This window comes from Ciconia boyciana, chromosome 7 (genome assembly GCF_034638445.1).
Source record: "Ciconia boyciana chromosome 7, ASM3463844v1, whole genome shotgun sequence".
Classification (NCBI taxonomy): domain Eukaryota; kingdom Metazoa; phylum Chordata; class Aves; order Ciconiiformes; family Ciconiidae; genus Ciconia; species Ciconia boyciana.
The window spans coordinates 56,175,695-56,194,897 of NC_132940.1; the positions used below are offsets into that span (position 1 = coordinate 56,175,695).

Here is a 19,203-nt window from a genome sequence, read left to right on the forward strand (position 1 = left end):
GTGGGCTGCCTGGGTAGGATCTGAGAACTTGCCTGTCTTCCTTTTCTGTTTTATCAGCTTAAGATGAATGGTGAGTCATTGTTAGCTGCATGGCGCGTTTCATTATTGGAGACCTGTCAGAAGAGTTGATTAATAATCCAGAGCATTTGGATTCAATGTGATAAAACTAATCATAACAAAGTACTTCAGTGCCTAACTTGAAGCTGTGAAGAAAATCCTGTTATCTTAAAAGTGTGTGTATATGAAAGGGCTAACTTTTTCTTTTTTTACAAGATAAACATACACTCCGTTGGTGAGTTGCAGAGCAGCAGTACTGTTTCCAGAGGCTGCTTTCCAAACTTCCCTGTGATGAAGTGGAGCTGAGATTTAGTCCTGTCACTTGTGGAGTTTCAAAAATATACTTCTCAAGACCTCTTAAGTTACATGACAGAAGTTATTATGGAAACAGCTTAATTAAATGATACATAAATAATTGTAATGAACACAAATTTACTTTCTTCTCAGTTTTCTGGAATAGCCTGCCTTTTTGCTGAGTGCAAATTTGCCTTTTTTCTTTTGTCAAGTTGCTTAAACAATTTATCATTAACACATTTACTGTATGTACTACTGTTTACCTTTGTAGATATTCTTGAAATAACTTCTTCCAGGTAAGGAAAATTGTTAAATGTCATCCCATACTTACTTTTACCCAGAGGGGAAGATTGAACAAGTGAGGATTACTTTGAGTTCAGCAGATCTGTATGAAACAGCTGTGAATTTACTGGGCTTGTTCAATGAGTGTATTGAAAGCCCCATCAGATCCAATAATTGTACACAATGTACTGCAAGGGAGAGATACTCCCTTCCTTTCTGGTAAAAAGGACTAGCAGTCTGTAATTTTTAATAATGAATGTTTGCAGGTAGCACAGTCCAGACTTAGCGTTTGAGCTGGCTACTTTGTAAAGGTTTGATTTGATTTCCTTGTTCTGTAATTTCCAACGTTGAAGTGAGAGTTCTTGTTGGATGACTAACACGTTTCAGCACTGGTTAAGGCACTTTTGGAGACCCAGGGTTCTTCATATATTCAATATTTTATTAATGACATAAGCAGGTGTCAAGGCTAGTTCACAGTCACATGTTTTTGAGCTGTACTTCTGAATTTTGCCATTCTCAGATTCATTTTGCAAGAGTGTTGAATGGGGTTAACACTTGACGCTGTGGTGCTTCCCCACGTGGCCCATTAGCATCTCGGCTTTGTACCTCTTTAACACAACCAAGCACATAATTTTTCTTGTATTTCTACTTTGCGTTACGGTGTTTACTGCATATTTGTTAAGAGAATTGGAAGCGTGTTCAGAATATTAAGAGGAATATATTGCTACAGGTGGACACTGATTCTTTCTGTTTGATGTGTAACTCTTCCAGGCGATGTTGCAGGTAGCTCATCACTGCTTCGGCATAGCCTGCGAGATCCAGTTTGTTACAGTGTGCAGCCATCCATTTCTTACTGGAACACGAAGTTTATCCTGGGGCAGAGGGGAGAACTCCTGGCAAGTCGTAGGGCAGAGCATTAGTCTGTCAGCAGGGAATAGCTGGCTTTTGTGTGACTGTCTGAGCTGCACACGTATAGTGGTGGGCTTCATCAGACTGAGCCAAGAGATAAAATTGACAAAACTGAATATAAATCAGTATATTAATAATTTCTGGGAATGGCCAACCTATTAGGATTTGGAAGCATGATTCAAAGATTTGCCAAGTTAGCCTGTGATGACCACTAAGAGAAGAGTTTGCCCAGGAGAAATGAATTACAAAGTAATTCAAGACTTTCTAAAAAAAAAAATCTTGCACAATCAGAGTTTAATGACCAAGGTGATGGCTTTATGTTGCCATCATCAGTGTTTAAATCTTCAGTATTTTTTGTTTGCACCTGTTTTTACTGATCTCATAACTGGCCATTGTTACAGAACGAACGTGGAATTTGGTTGAGAGACCAACTTTTCTTTTCTTTTTGGATGGGATACAAACTACCTATCGCAATAATGTTTCTGTACTTGTGATTATGGGCACTGTCAGTATTTCCATTATAAATTTCTGGATTTTTTTTAAAGGAGCTTAAAACTCAGTTGTAAAAATTTGTTCTTGGCAGAAAACTTGTATACAAAATCTCAGCTCGAATAAGGCTTTTTAATGAATTTTGAGAGAAGGAAGGAAAACCTGGACTGCTTTGTAAGTTGAGGTTACAGAGGAGAAGTATACACTGAAATCTCTTGTTAGTGGTACTCAGCTTGTAGAGAAGTAGTACAACAGAAACTCCCCAGTGTTAGTCCCTTGCCCTGCATTAATTTTTAACTTGAGTTATAACAATTGAGCTTAACTTTTGATTCGTTCTGTGGAAAAGCTTTTGATAAACAGCATCCATTGCCAGGCAGGAAAAACAGACCAGAGGGTACCTGGTGTCAAGAAGCAGGGAACTCTGTGGTGGCCAGTCCTTCCCAGTGCTCACTGCAGGGAGAGGCTTTTTAAATTGCTGGTTGCAAAGGTGAGATATACCTTGTTTATGGTAATGGTAAATCTTATTCTGAAGGAAAGAAATAAAAATATGTCATTGCTATTTACTGCATTTTTCAGTGCTGCGGGAGATGCTCTGAGACCATGTTTAATCAATGTATATTTTCGCTGGATTAAATCAACCTGAATATTGACGTCATAAAAATAAGCTGAGAAGCCTGGTGAAGGATGCTGATGCATTTTACTCTTCTAATAAACACTGCTTCAAAATTTAATGAAGCCATACCATGTTGCTAAAGGTAAATGCAAGCAAACTGAGCTATAGACATTTTGCTTGAGGTGCTTGTTTTTTAATAAGATTCGTCACTAAGTAATGTGAGCAGATCCATATGACGCAAATGCCAGCAGTCGTTTCCCTGCTGCCATTTCAAGAGGAAACCTGGTGATACTGATTGTTTTCACTAGACGGAGAGAAAACACTGCAGCAATACATGTCCTCAGCAAAATGCTGAGCGTCACCCATCTGTTTCAAAAAGTGTCTTTACTACACCTTGGGCCCCTAGTTGCAAATGCAAACTCAAGTGAGTTTACTTGAATTTCCATTAAGATGGGCTCCTTTCAGAGGCAATCTGTGTGTTACCTTCTTGTTCTCATCTATTTCCTCCTGTTAATACGTTTTGTCTTTAATAAAAACTTCCTAAAAGTTCTGTGGAGCGTTAACAATGTTGTGTATGTTTTGATACAGGCCTTGGTTTGGTGTGTCCCTGGTTCTGACTAGCGCAACTGAGCACAACTAGAAAATAAATAACCCTGGGAAGGATGCATTTTGTCAAAGATAGTGGTGTGTGGAACCTTGTCTTGAGTGGGCATTTCCTTGCCTTCCAGCAGGAAGAGAAAGACATATCAATTCCCTGGAGATAGACCCGTTACCATGTTCTTATGCCTTTTTTTCTAGTATATCTTCTGTTGTGTCAGGTTTGTGACTTGCTTTTAGAAAGAGATTAGTTCTTTGGTACTGTTCCTGTTGCTTGTGTATAGATGAAGCTACATAACAAGAAAAAGTCATAGCAGAACTGTGTTTATGCAGAACAACTTGGTGAACTAGTTTTGCTGCTGGAGGTGAGTTCAGTGAAGAAGTTTATATTAAAAATTTAGTTTTCTGTTATTATAATAGACAATTACCTAAACAAACATTTCAGAATCAGATAATTTGGTTCTAAACTAGTTGAAATTTTGGTTTTAAATGCTTTGACCAAGGTATGAACCAATTTTGGATAGGCATGGATAACCAAATTGCCAAAAATTCTTATTAGTAAGTGCCTGAAACTTAAGAAGAGGTAGCTATGCTATGGTTATAACTATGGAGTCATTCATGATTTTGCTTCTGTTTTGCTGTTTTAATGATAATCCCAAGTGCGATACAACAGAATGATGTCTCAGGTAATCTTTGAATAGGAATTCAGTAATTGCTGTGATTAGCAGTAAGCCTTTCACTTATGTGAGTACCTGCTGTGAAAGTCTGATCTACAGTTGTGAAACCCTGGACTCGGTCTGTGTGGTTAAGTCTTAGTCCCTAGGCGGGAAGAAGAGAGAAAGCCTCCCTCCGTTCATAGAAAGCTAACTGGTGTGCTAGTGTTTCTGATAAGCCCCCAAGGGTTAAATAATGCTTTGAACCTAGGTGAAGTATTTGGAAACATTAATCCTCACATCTGTATGTAAACCAAATATCATCCCCATTTTCTGAGTGGAGAAATACCCCCCTCACTTTCTCCTGGGACACCTGCCTCCCCAGCTGCCTTAATGTGTTTTTGTTTGATGTGCTCTTGCTTTGATCCCCATGAAACAGAGCAACCCAAGATGCTTAATTTATGAAAACTGTCAGGTATTTGTGTGTGTGACTTTACCACAGCTGCTTTGCTATTTTCAGCCTTCTTTTCACAGTCGGACTCTGCCTTGCTAGCTGTGTGAAATTCAGCTGTAACGTCTTCAGGACAGAGTATGCAGATCTGCCTAGCACAGTGTCAAGTAGTGCAAACTAGGCAAGATGGTTTGAATGACTTACCAAAAGTTGTGGATGATTGAGAGCAGGATTACTTTCCTTATGCACTTTGTAAGGAACCTGTTGAGAGTCTAAGATAGATATGGAAGTCTGGGATTTCCTGGCTATAATAGTGATTTAATATGAAGGCAGTCCCACCTGTGCTTTCTAACTAGGCATTCAAGGACTCCTCTGTGCATTTGAGTGAAACGGTCTCTAAGTCAGGAAGCCCAATAAATGGATTTGTAGCATGTTTAGCTCACAGGTGGGAAACATTCCCCGCTTGAAAACCCAGACTGTGTATTTGCAGGAATCTTTGAGCAAAATGTGCTGCTGTCATCTCCCTCCTCTCCTCCACAGGCACTTGGTGCTTTATGTTGCAGTGAGATGCTGTCCAGAGTCAGAATTTGCTGATATCAAGTGCGAAGGAGTATGTTTGGCTCACAGCTTGTCTTCTCTTCAGAAATGACTTTAAGGGACACAGAAAGCTCTCAACAATAGAGGAAGCTGTTTTCTTTTATCCCCAGTGAATCATCTGATTTTCTTTTCCCCAATTTACCAGGCTTGCAGGGATTAGCTCCTCCAATTCCTTTCCTCTGTGGGTGGTCCTCTTCAGCCATGGCTGTCCCTGTTCTGCCCCTGAGCACAGAGCCTTTTTGGTGCCCATCCCAGGGTGGTGGGGAAGGTACTGAATTCACAGTGGTCTTGATGTGCATGACTGGAACTGGCAGCAGTGCAGCATGCCAAAATACAGTTAACCTGATGGTCAGTTGATGTCTCAACCCATTTCCTAGAGGATGGAGCTGCTCATAGTGAGAAACCACTCTGGCAGATGGTACCTGCTGGCTCCTGTATGAAAAAATGTAGCATTAAAGTGGACTTCCAGTCTTCTATTGCTAAAAGTCTCTAAGTTTCCTGGGATGCATCTCCAGTACCTATTATGAAATCCCTTTGCCTTCAGACCAAAACATGACTCTCTGCAAAGGAAACACTGGCTGGTTTTGGGCAATATACTTTAATAGTATCATGCTGGCATTGGAGGAGGCTGTTGTTCTTGGTTGGAGCCGTATTTTAATACAATTGAAATCTGATTTAGGAATTAATGCAGGTGCCAGTTTCCCTGGTGTGACAGGGTAGAGCCTGTAGGAGTAGGGTCTAATTTTGCCAAGCTCATTTGGTAGGATTGAGGCAGGCATAGTGGGATGCACTCCAGAGCAGCTGCATTTTGCCTTCTGTGTTCTCAAAGGAGCAGCTGATCACAATGTAAATGCAAGAATGTTTCTGCAGAAAATAAAATTAAATAAAGATAGGGCAGCCCAGTTGTTGACTGAATGCAGCCATAAAGATGGATGACTGGAAAGACTAAGGAGCTAAGAACTATTTGAAGCACTTCTAGAGTGGGAGTCTCGGTGACACTTCAGCAATGACTTGTTTAGGTTCCTGATGCTCTTCTCCCACTGTGTGAATAAATAAGCAGACCTGGGCTGACGGAACACACCAGTCAAAGGAAGTTCCCACTGGGGCATATATACTCTGAAAACTTCCATAAATTGTTCTGTAATATGACAGTTTCCAATTATGGGTTTTCATAATAAGAGGCTTATTGGCAACCAGTAATGCAAGTTAACTGTGGAAATTTCTATTGCTTTTCTTGGCCCCCGTGCACTTCCTGAACAGTGTGTGCTTTGTCCCAGGTGTACCATTCTGGGCTTTGAAAGTGTGTCAAAACATGCGCAGGGCTAAGACCCCTGGGAACTGGCACTCGGAGCCCGATCAAAAGGAAGAAAGAAGGTGAGGGGCTTAAGGCATGAGCCCCAATGTGTTAACTCTTGGTTGATTTGTTTGTTTTCTGCCTTGATGAGTTAAAGGGCTGATCACCAGTAAGAGATTTTCTTAGACACATGGGAAATCATTTGTACACAGTTCTGAACAAAGCTTCAAACCTATATAGCCTTGGGAGGTATAGGTATGCAAATATCTTGGATAGCCCTTCCAGCACATTTCGATTAGTTTGCATTGTCAACCCACTTTCCTCTTACGGGCACGTGCGGGTGCAGGCTTGTTCGGTTTATGAAATGTTGAATAAGTCTTCAAAGAGTATCATTGTTTCCAGGAAATATGTTTTTCATACATACTTGTATTGTTTTTTTTAAAAAAAAGGCAGTAATGGATAATACTTTGGGTTTGTGGGAGCCAGTGGTATAGATTTGCTTGGCATTGCAGCTTTCAAATGATACACACTCAGCACAAGTAGATTCTTTTCTGATTACATGCAAGCACTGTGTAATAATTACATCTTTAAAAATATATATTGATTCATGGTATTGTCTTGAAGTTGCAAATAATCCAAAAGCCTGTCTGCTTCTTTAGATCAGATACAAACTGGATATCTTTCTGCAGTAGTTTGCTGAAAATGCAGTGATTTCAGAGAAGTACCTTTGAAGATGTAACCTTACGTTGCTCTCTTCCTCTAATCCACCCCTCTTGAGTGATTTATTCTAGGGACTGTGCATCATAGGTTTTGTCCTGGCACCCATTCCTGTAGTGTTGCAGTGCCTGTCCACATTACCAGAAAAAGATGGCTGGGAGACAGTTTAAAAAAAAAATATGTTAAACCAAAAAGAAAAGAACACACACGCAAAGAAAAGAAAACCAGTTCCAGTTAGTAGAGAGGGTTTTGCTGCCAGTGTGGATGGGGCATAATTTGATTTAAATGACTTTTGAAAAACAGTTCTTAAAATTGTTCCATGCATTTTCTTCCTGGCTACTGTTGAAAATATGGAGCCGAATATTTTCTGTGATGTTTCAAACCAATATGTTCTGGCAACCTCATAGCTGGGCCCTGTGCATTACTCTTTTGTTTCCAGTTCGCTGTGGCCTGGAGTGCAACACACAGCTCATGAGATGCACCAAAGTGGGAGGTCTTGCGAGGAGCAGGCAATACAAAGACCCAAGGTACAAGGAACATTTCACTGGGGTCCAGCAGGGAGGCTGCCAGTTTCAAAGGCCTCTTTTATGAAAAGAATTTGCTTGTAGGAGATGGAGGAACTGTGTGTGCCTCATCAGATTTTGTGAGTGTGTGGGAGAAGGTTGATTCCTGGGTGTTGTTAAAGGCTGGATGCTGAACTAGATCTTTTGCACCTCCCTAAGATCAAACTTTTCTCACTAGAGAGATTTGCTGTACAGATGATGGGCTATGGCTAAGTATTCATCACTGCTTTAAGTGTGACAACATACAGCTGCACAGAAGAACAGCGTGTGGGTTGGGAAGCCGTGACTGGGACACAAAGTGTTTGCTGCATCGCTTCTGCTCCAGGGAATCCTGTTTTGGGGCATATGTGTGGGAAGGTCAGTGCAGTAACAGTAGGTATGCTGAAAATAGAGGCTGGTTTTTTAGCACCAAATCAAATCCTGGGGGAGGCAGCAGGAGTGGAAAGTGTGGAACAGGTTTGTTGATCTGGCTATAATAACACACAGCTCTTTGTAATGCTGTTGGGAGTCCTTACCAGGTTGGCTTGTCTACAAAGGAGATCATACTGTGTTCCCTGCAGGTGGGCATGGGGACACTGTACTTCCCCACGTCTCCTTGACACTGTTAGCCTCAGCATGTCTAAATATCACAGAGCAGCTCTGAATCCCCTCAAGCCCAGAGAGATATCTCTCACAGGTATCCCCAGGTAATTCTTGGGAAAGGTTGTACAGACCTACCATGGGCCTATTATGAGCCTTTACCAGCTCTGTTTTCAAAGCAGCTTGGGGCAAGGGACCCTCAGATATTTCCTCTGCAGGCTGCGGAGTGGCTCCTTTTTGGAGTTTTGGAGTGGTGTGACCCGCACCACTGGTGCCATGGCACATGGGGTACCTGTGCTGCACAGGGAACAGCTGCTTCTGACAACTTTTTCTTTTCCTGCTTCTCAGCAGTTGTTAGAGGGTACAAAAGGTGGGAACACACAGATGGAGCTGTTTAGTTTATCCTGTTAGGAGAACCAGATGAAATGAACCTGAGGGAATGTGGTGCTGATCCTAGGACTGTGTGTCCTACAGGCAGTGGTGCAAGAGCCAGACTTGGGAGAGATGAGTCCGGGGAGACCACAGAGAGGTGGCAGGAAGGGGGTGAAGGCAGGAGTAGACTTGAGGAGAAACAAGGGCAGAGGCAACTGTCTCCTGCTAGGTGATAATGAAGTGTTGATAAATGTGTCTGGAAGCAGACTGTAGGTGTGGGACAAGGGCCAGGGCAACGTTAGCGTTGAGCTCTGAGAGGCAAGTGATAGGTCAGAGACCAGATAGGGAGTGGAGATACATGGTGAGGAGACAGTTTTTGTTTTGGCTTTGGGTTTTGGAAAGGTCAGTCTTGAGGATTTTCCCTGTTGATGCTTTTCCACTTGTTATTCTGGTTATTTGTGCAAGGTGGTAGGAGAAGGACTTGAGTTGCACTTGGAGGGGACACACTGTAACCTGTGATGTTTAAGTACAGCCTGAAGCACAGAGAGAAGATGAGTGAACTGTTCAGGAATCAGGTTTATCGGTGGAAGCAGAATGAAGTAGTGAGAACAGGTGGCTGTTTGGAGATAGGTGGGTTTTTTCTGCAGTTAATTCTGTTACTTGTGCAGCTGCCTGACATGCCTGGATGTAGGGCTGTCTGCTGTGTCTGCTCGGGCTGGACTAAACCTGGATGCTCAGTCTGATTACTTGAATTACCTCTGCAGTAAAAACTCACTTTGCTGCACGTTAGTCTGAGCAGAGAGCATGCAGGGTGCTGGTAAGGGCAGGGGAGATGGCTTTGGGGATGCAATAGGTTTGATGGGTGTATTGCAGATCTGTCTCTATATTTTGTTTTGAAAACACATGCATTAGATTTCATTTGCTTCTCTCCCACCTCTCACTTCCTACAGTGGGAGCGAGTCAGAGAGGAGCTCTGAAAAGTTGTCGTTTCCAAGAAGCCTTTGTGTACTCAAATTGTTTACCCCTTTGAATCCACAAGCAGGACAGCTTTCTAGCGACTGCCATGACAAAACTGTGTGTAACATCTGGGAACACAAGAGCCAGCTGGGGAGGAGCAAGTAGCCCTTCCTAGTCAAGAGGAGAGATTTTGGGTTGGATGTTTGTATGATTATTGCATCCAATGTGATGCCTGGAATGTAAACTATAATGTGCTGTCTAATATAAAATAGCTATCCTGCAGGCTGTTAGCAAGCGTTTCCAGTGATTTAGAATTAAAAGATTGTAAGAAAAACCAACAAAACAAAACAACCACCCCAAACCACAACAAAAAACCCCACTCTAACCTTATTGCTATTTAAAAGTAATGCCATAACTGCTCCTACTGAGACTAGTGACCTTTACTGAGTTGTTGTCTTTGCCAGAACTGTTTGGTGTATGTGGGATTATAAAGAGAAGGAAGGGTGATTGGGACAGGTGTTTTTTCTCTTATTGGAAGGGCCATCCTTTCTTTAGCCAAGAGGGAGCTAGTGTGAGCCAGCCTTTGTTTGGTTGCTCTTTTCAGAAAAGCAAAGCTCCTTGTAATATTTATGGTAGCTTGGCTCTAGCATGTATGTATGAGCTGTGACAGCATCCTCATGTTAGCCAGGCTCCGTTCCTACTCCCTCGTGAGTGAACGTAAGGGAACCAGCTTTTAAGTGAAGCCTGTTTAATATGGCAAAAGCTGGGAGACTAATAGATGCAGGTGTTCGCAGTATTGGTATGAAATGTGGTGTTTGTATTAGTGTTGTGGTAGCAACGGTCTTTTTAACGGTGAGATGGTAACTTGGTCCAAAGCCCCTGTTTTCAGCTGTCTTCCTTTTGGTTATTTACCACTTTCAACCTGTTTCTGTTTCTCAGACTTGTTGCTTAACTAAAGCTCAACTGCAGAGAGGACCAACAACTGACCTAAACTTTGTGTCTCTACCCAGTATTGAGCATAATAACTTGTCTATAGCTAAAGCAGAACTTGTGTTTGACCAAAGTATTTTTTGGAAGAAAGGCACCTTACCTTGGTTTGCAGTCCTCAGAAGGTAGGCTTGAGCTGAAGACCTTAATTCCCTTATAGCTGTTCCCATGTTTAGTCCTCCCTGTTTAACCTGAGCTCCCTGCCTGCTATGAATGTGTCTTCAGCTTCCACTTGCTGGTGAATCTATGGCACCTTTCTGTAGCAGTGTGAGGAGCCTCTTTGTGCATCGTCTGTTTGCCCCAGTGAAGAGAGTTACCATTAATGGCTTGGCACTTCTAAAGTCCTTTGGATAAGTTACACATTTTGGGTTTGATTACTCATTATGAGGCATTTTGCTGGGTTTTGTCTGACTTAGGGAGAAGAGGTATTGTGCTATATCATCTTCATTCTTCCCCAGTATCCTTATGAAAATACATGTTGCACAAGTCTGGCATCTCTCACCAGTGCAATATTACAGAGCTAAGCTTGCTTTTACTGTTTATAATACTAAGGATCCTATTGCCGAGATTATTGTTCATTAGAAATCTTTCACATTCTTTTCAGAGTCAGCGATTTCCAAGGCAGAGCCATTCACAGGCATGTGTTGCATATTCTTAGATATTTGAGTTTACTTTTGGCTATTCTCAAACATTCTGGATTCAGATCAGCCTTGTTCACCAGTTGGACTTGACTGCTCTGCAAGTCTTTGTCATCTATGAGTTTTATTACCAGTGACTTAATATTTAGTTTCAGATTATTGGGTATGCTTGGCCTACTGCAGACCTCTGTGGAATCCCACCAAAAACCTAATTCCCGGTGGATTGTTCTGTGTATTTGTGGGTTTCCTACTGCGTGTTCATTGCAAGACCTCCTTTGGGGACTTTGGTGAATTCTGGGGTGGCAAGAAGGATACCTCGCAAGGGGTCTACCTGACCAAATTTGGCTAATGTGATACATGTCATAAGCGTACTCCTTCATTATCAGATCTAAACACTTTTTTTTTTTTTTTTTAGAATGAGTCATGTATCTATTTGTTGTTTCTTTTTTAAGTGGAAGCAAATGCTGTCTTTGAATTTCTGAAGCAGTTCTGCTATGGAAAAAAGGACAGCGAAAACTGAGCACAAGTAGTTGGATGTTTAAAGAAGAATTTAAGATGCTCTCTGATTGAAGTAATAGTGATGTCTTGGAGCGTGGTGGGCAAGTTTGACCTGAAGAATCCCAAGAATAGTATGCTGTAGTGGAAATGTCTAAAATTCAATATTTCAGTCCCTCTTTTTAATACCAGCATTTTGAGTGAGATGAAGAATTTCACTTTTTTTGAATCTGTGTCCAAAACAGCTGTAGGGAAGATGATCCTGCTTCCTTACCGCAAAATGCTTTCAGTGAAGGAGGTCTCTTTGCACAAGCTCCTGTTGTTGAAAACAGTAACCTTAGCCATGCAAGGTGCATCTGTCCAACTGTGTCTAGACCGGTAGTCATCCATGTTTCATCTTCAGATCTATGAGGATTCATGGATTGCTTGTAAGGATCAGAGATGAATAAGGAAGAAAAGCAAACCTATTAGTGTCAGGCTTAAACACTTTGGGGACTTGGTGCATTTATTGGAAAAAGCCTGGGGGTTAATAGCTCAAAGATGATTGAAAATCACTGGTCTGGTTCAGTAGTTTGAGATTATAGACTAATGTATGAGTTGTTAACTTTTGCCATTGAGGATGCAGCAACAAAAACCCCATACCTGATCCAAGAATAAACAGGCCTGGACTTTGTCCATGTGTGGGTGTGAGGCTTAGTTGGAAAGTCTGTGAAAAGCTTGGAACTAACAGGGCAGGTATAAGATTGCTTCTGGCAGAGAAAGCAGTTTCTCCTGCAGCTCAGAAGGTAACACTTGTGCTTTCAGATGCACAGGCTCCCGGTTCAGTTTTCTTTTGGAACAAATTCCTCCCGAGTAAGGACAATTGTTCGTTTGATGGCTACTTCAAGACTGGGCTGGATGCAGCGAGGTAATCACTCTGCTGTCCAGATTGTACGTATCCATGCCAGGATGTACTTGCCCACTAGCTGTTTTTTATTACATTTATGGTTGAAATGGGATTTTCATTCAAAGATCTTGTGTTCAGTCAGCTATGACTTTACAAACTAATCACTGTAGGGCAGAAACTTGATGCTTGTTCAGTGATAGATGTTTGTTTAAAGTTGGAAGAAAACTTATTCAGCCACTATCTTAGGGATCAGACATTCAAATAAGCAACTGACTTTCATCAAAATGCTTATTAAAAGATCTTTTTATTAAAAAGCATATGATAATAATATAACCATAAAGGTGACATTTGACTTCCCAGGTCAGGAAGTTAAGGTCCTTTACGGGTCTTTAACCGTGCATCCTGGGATGTTTGTATGGTAGTAGGGTCATGCATTTCGTGCATATGCAGCATGGGGCCATCCCCTCCTTCTGGGTCCAGGCAGTCAGCTGCATTGGCAAAGAACAACACTCTGTACTGCATGTATGACTACATGATAGACTTAGCCAATTGTTTATTTGATTTATTCTGCATCTCTGATAAGTACCTATCTAACTGTATGTGTTATGTCGTGTATGAGCTTCAATAGCCTAATAAGAAATAGGAGAGTGCAATATCATCAGATTCTGGTTTCCGAGATGCTGCATGTAAGAAATACTTATTCTGTCTTGGTCGGATTTGCTGCTGCTCATATACAGAAGGATCCTGCTTTTTGGAATCTGTGTGATGAGCTCATATTGGCCAGCAGCTCTGATCATTTTAAATGGAGTAATTGTATCCATTGAGCTCCTGATTTTGTGAAGTCTTATGCAGCTTTCCAGTCTTGTGATATACAGCTTCCCTAAATTTTTGGTGTGATGTAAGAAATCTTGGGTGAAATTCCCTGCTCTGTTATGTATGAGGTCAGCCTCAATGATCTGTCTTGGCCTTAGAAAGAAAACAAATCCTATCACCCATGCTTGCCAGCATCTGGACATTTTGCTGCTCTACGCTGTGTGGAGGTCATGATTTTGTGGACTCTGGAAAACTTTACTTAAAAATCCATTTGCAAATCCATAAGGAAATGTGTGACTGGAGGCTTAGGTAGTCACAGCTGGAGTATCATGCTAGCTAGCGACAGCAGCGTGTATCCTTTAGCTTGGGGGAAGCATGGTAATTTTAGCATATAGCATTTAAAAAGAAATCCGTATCTGCTGCCTTCTTTAATGCAACATAAACTCTTCAAGCATAAGCTTTTCGGTGCTGCATCTTTAGAGAAGCACTTCCTATCATTCAGATATATTTGATGTTGTTCGCTGCATTACATATAGAAAGCTTTGTAATTTAGCACCCGAAACACATCTCACACTCTCCAAAGAACGACTTGGAGAGAAAGAAATTCAGGCAAAGCCTGAAGGGGTTGAAGAAAATGAACTGCCGTTGCAGTTGCACACTTGCACACATCTGGTGCAATTGAAATTTAAGAGCTGAATACATCCACATCTGACCATGGTAGGGTCCAAACATTACTGTTGACACTGGTTTTCTTTTTGGATAGGCACACTGGCAGAATCACTAGCGTGTGGAGCCTTGTCAGCTCTCTAATCTAATAGACTGTTCTTGCCCAGACCATAGTGTGTCAGTATTTTATGTACCAAATGTAGCCAGGTTTAATAATCGGCCATTTTCCCACTTTCTGCCAAACTTTTTCCCTTTTTGTCACAATTTAATGTTTGAGTCAAAATCTGCTATGGTAACAAATTATATACATATTAAAAAATGAAAATAAAGATGGAAACTAGAGTCACAAAAGGTAACAAGAGTTCAAAGTAATGTCATCTGAGGTTTTTTTTTTTTTAAAGACTTGAATTCAGCCCTATTTTAAAATTGATTTTATTTCTGTTATGTATTGTGAAAAGATTACAGAGAAATGGGTACCACTTGAAAGCATGACTGTAGCTCTGTATATGTAAAATTGTGACAGTCTTCCCCATACAGGTCTGATTTGATCTATTTGCTTTTTAGTTACTAAACAATAATTTGTGGAGCTTTTTGGATTGTATTTTTCTTACTTGGAATGGTTGTCTTCATCTAGGACCTGTTGAGGCTATTTATGCTTGTTTCTAGTGACTATATCTATCATGTAAAGTATGTTACCAGAAAGTTTTTTTTTTAATTGCATTTTTTAAAGGGCCCTTTTGCTTGCCTTGCTGGTGGCATGAGTTGCTGCTGTCATGTACTGGGTTAGCGATGCTGAGGACTGGGGACCTTGGAGAAGCATGCCCAGGGAGTTACCTGCCTGGCGAACACCAGCACCAGCTGGAGAGGAGCTCAGTCGCCAGGAGGGCATTGGAATGGGGTCACCCAGTTTCTTTGTGATTTTAATGTCTAGTAGGTTATTTCTTATTCCATGCCGATTTGAATCTCACACTGAAGTACCACAGCTTGAGTGAAACGTAAACATTTTTGAAACTAAAACCTGGATCTAGGTTCCAGGGCCAGATAGGTGCTTGCAACTCGCTGTTGGTTGCATGAAGGATGCTAGTAAAGGCATATATACCCAAGGTATGAACCATTTTGATCATTATAACCTGAGATGGAGCAGTTTCTGCCTCTGTCACATGCAATGAGGGATGCCGTCCGGGTCTGGTGTCTATTTTATCGGGACATGGGTTCTTCATGATTTTGTTTGACATGATTACACATATGGTTTCTCCTCCCCCTGTGGCATTGCTGCACTAAAGTGGGGACAAATCTGTAGCAACGGTCAGTTACTTATCTGAATTACCAGTTAGTTAATGGTTAAGTAATTTGTACTTTAATTGAGTTCATTCCTCTTGGTAATTTAATTAGGAGATTTGTATAAGTAACAGCAATAATTGAGTGCCTTTAACAAAAAGACTGGAGCTTAAAATAAATGTAAAGCTTGGTGCCTTACCAAGCTGCCACAGTCCAGTTCCTCTGCAGGTCGCAGGGCACCGTGTTCCCTGGTCTGTACTTTTTCAGTCTGTTCCTAATTGTGTGTTGGGGAGCTCTGCCAGAGATGTGCTTTGACATGATCCCAGCATTCACTGGAACTGCTTGAGTTTTGGGACTTCCCAGGATGATTAGTGTATCTTGGTGAACAATGGTCTAAGCAACTTATTAAATCGTAGGGTATCCTCCTCCCTCTCTACGCTTACTCCCAACTTCTGGAGAGCTGATTAGAGGCTTGGCAGGAACTGTATGGTTATGCTCTAGATACAGTTTGGATACATTATTGTCACAGTTGAGGTATTGCAAAAGCCATGCCGTTCCCGTCTTTATCCTAGTGAGGTACCTCTTTTGATGGTGCAATATCTGTGGCTAATTACATGGCAATTGCAGTGTGCAACCAGCCACCCACAATTCATTGTCAGCTCCTTGGGGATGCGGATGAAAAAGGAAAGATAATGTTTTTTTTCTTCAGTCCAGTGATTTAGCTTCCCTCTTTTTTTTTTTTTTTAATCCCCTGCTCCTTCAGGTAATAAAGCCAGATGGTAGTGACAAAGAAACAGAAGCCACACATGAATCAGATGTCCCTGAGGATATGTTGGGGACTTGCGTTCCTCAAGAGGCAGCGAAAGGCGATGCTAGAAGTCCGGATGTCATTATAGAAGCTCAGTTTGATGATAATGATGCAGAGCATGGACAAGACCACTTGCAGGATACGTTGACTGATGACATTAAGAAACTTTCCCTGGATACCGGTGAAAAGGGTGAGTAGATCAGATTGCTGATTTAAACCTTTATTTGAGCAAACTGTTGAAGTATTACTTTGTTGCCTTGCTTTGCTGCAAGATATAAAATACAGGCATAAAAGCTTAATGCCTTATCACTTCTATCCCTTTCTGCTAAACTGCCTTCATAGTTTTGAATGGATATTAAGGACTGGGTTTTATGTAGTTTTGATTGATGCAAAGTAAATCTGTGAAACAGAAGTCACACCTTTAGATTTGCAATTCTCAGGGCTGTCTGGGGACTGCTGGTTGCTGTTTAATTCAAGATGCTGCTGTAGCAGTTTCCTTCATTGCAGCTTGGCTGGCCAATCTATGTGTCTCAGTTTGGGGATAAGAATATATTTCCTTGGGGGCAGTTAGGTTTGCTGCTGTTTTCAAACAATTGAGTTATGAGCAACTTAAAGATTTGGTCCATTTAAAAAGAAAATTGCACTAAAACCTAAAGCCAATTATGCGATCTGTTTTGAAGGCAAACCTATTTTATTCTGAATCTGAATTCCATCCAAACCATCAAGTGTTGCTTAGGGCAAAATAAAATAGGCTCCCCTGTCCCAAACTATGCTTATGCTGCTCTTTGCATGTCTTTTCTAGTACTAAATCCCCTCCTGAAGAGCTGTGTGTTGAAAGGATTCTGACAATTAGCACATTTAACATGTGCTTTCAGCTGCTGGTGAAAAATTTGCCAGGACAGATATTCTGGTGTGTTCCTGACGCATGCCCCAGTTGTCCAGAAAAGATGGCAGTAACTTAGGACATAAGTAGTTGTTGGTCTCTGACAAATCTTAGTGGTGGTTTTAAAGCTGTTCTATTTAATACCTCGTGTTTTCCTGAGAGATTGCTTTTGAAGATGCACAGACCTCTGCCTATACTGTTGGTAGACTTCCATTTTTCACACCCATCTGTTAATAAAACTGGAAATAACATTTGAGTGGAAGTGTTGTAGTTTTTATGACAAAACATTGGTTTCAGCTCATGAATGGAGCTGCCACCTCACCAGTTCATGATGCTATTTCCTTCTGGGTACCTCCACTGTCTTTGAGTTACTGCCAAAGTATGTGAACTTCCGTCTTGTTCCATTACTTTCCAGCATAGGGCTTGAGTTGGGAGTTACTTGTCTTGTCTGCAGATGTTTTACGCAGCTCGTTATTAACCCTATCTTTTTTGCAGTCTTGGACGCCGTGTTATAGCTGTACGCCGTTGAGCTGCCACTTTGACGCTGACTCGACAATTCTAAATCTCCTAAAGTGCTCCTGAGTCACATGTTGCGTCTGTTGCATCTCTGTTGCTTTTGATAGCAATGCCAAATTAAAATTCAGAAAAAATACGTTATAGTTTGACAGCAGCACCTAAAACAAGTACAGACTCGAGCCAATATTTTCCTTTACCTGTATAACTGTGCTTCAGTGTAAAGGCTTGATGAGAGTTACTTTTCTTGATGCGTCATAGTTCCTCGAGATGCTCTGGAGTGACCTGTGTTGGAGGTTATCAAGTCATCTCTTAAAACCTGTGCCATCTGAGTCGTTTTTGCTGTTTAATTCTATTTTTGGAGAATACTTGTAGGGGAGATGTTAGATCAGCTTATTGTCTACACAGTTGAAATCCAACCTACTTTTCCATTGCAGTTGCCTAAGCCAGCTGTTTTCTTTTGTTTTCAAGGCCTTTCCGTGTTCATCCTTAACAAGTCTTGTGGCCGGTGTGGATGTGCCAATTAGATTTCTGCTGAGTCTGTATTTTGCTATCACCTCTTTTAATAGTTGCTTCAGCTTCTTTGGCCATATAACCCATATGGGTTTTTCTCTAGTTTCTTCTTTCTCTGCTTTTTAATGCCCTCCTTTTTTTATACATATAAAGTTTACGATGCTGCTTTTTCTGAAGGTGTTTTTGAGCAGTTGATGATTGCTTTGGCTTGTTTCCTGTCTTTCATGCAATTTCTCATATCATCACTTATCCAGATTTTAAGTCTTGCCTGGAAAACAGCTATAGTTATTCTAGCATCAGTGATAACTGTCATGAAAAAAGAAAATATCCTGCCAAATTCAGCCTTCACAGGTGTGGCTCAAAATGCTTTTTTAAAAGGACCAAACATACACTTTTTCAAGGCAGAACTTAGCTAAGGCCATCCACTGGAACATGGGGCCGGCATTGGGAGGCAGAGTGCTTTGCAGGGTTGGACTGTAGTCAGTGGAAGTGCCCTTCCCTGTGTAATGTGGGCCTCCCCTGGGGCGGCTGCTGGGCTGGTGCTGCCCGTTGAACTTTCCTTTCAGGCTGAGTCTTTTATTTTATGTTACAACCCTTCTGCTGGAAACAACTACTGCAGCAAAACACGGAGAGGTAGAAGGGAGATGAGATCCCATGGGGGGATTTCTTGCTTTCCCACCAAAACTGGTGCTTTATTTACTTTCCCTGAGAGCATTGCCTTGTAGGATTTGTTACACAGACTCATTGCATGGCCTTATGCACAGGAGGGACCAGGAGAAATAATTTGTGGCCAGTGCAACTCTTAAATGAACACTTGCAGTGGACTTTCTTCTTTTTTTCCCTAACATAGGGCAGTCTGAAGGTTTCAAGCTGGACAAAGATGCCATCAAGGGTATCATGTTTAACAAAATAAAATCAAGAAACAGTCTATCATGTTCTCATGTGCAGTTTATGTATGTATATGCATACATATATGTGTGTGTGTATGTGCATATATATATAAAAAAAGATCCATATATATATGACCTAAACAAAATCCAAACTAAACAAAAAACCCACCAGATTTCTGGGGGTGAAAAGTATAGCTACCCTAATAGAATCAAAAGTAAATTTTACTCATTCTGGGGTGAAGGAACAGAGCCATGTTGCTCTAGACATTACCAGACGGTGCTCAAGTGTTTGTGCATGTACACAAGCTCTGCAGATTGCTGCCTCTCAGTTGCAAGATGGCTTTTGTCCATTCTGACGGAGGAGTAGAATGACGCAGTATCTTTGCTGCTGGCTCATTTGTTCTGCTGC

At 41.3% G+C, this 19,203-nt stretch overlaps 1 protein-coding gene across 3 annotated transcripts in view; it reads left to right on the forward strand.

Moving 5' to 3' along the window:
- Nucleotides 1-19,203, forward strand: part of DIS3L2 (DIS3 like 3'-5' exoribonuclease 2) — a 195,849-nt gene that overhangs the window by 44,341 nt on the left and 132,305 nt on the right. For all 3 annotated transcript variants that reach the window (XM_072868187.1, XM_072868189.1, XM_072868188.1), the window contains one exon: nucleotides 15,951-16,185. In XM_072868187.1, coding sequence (XP_072724288.1) covers nucleotides 15,951-16,185 — 235 coding nt within the window. The remainder of the gene's footprint in view (nucleotides 1-15,950; nucleotides 16,186-19,203) is intronic.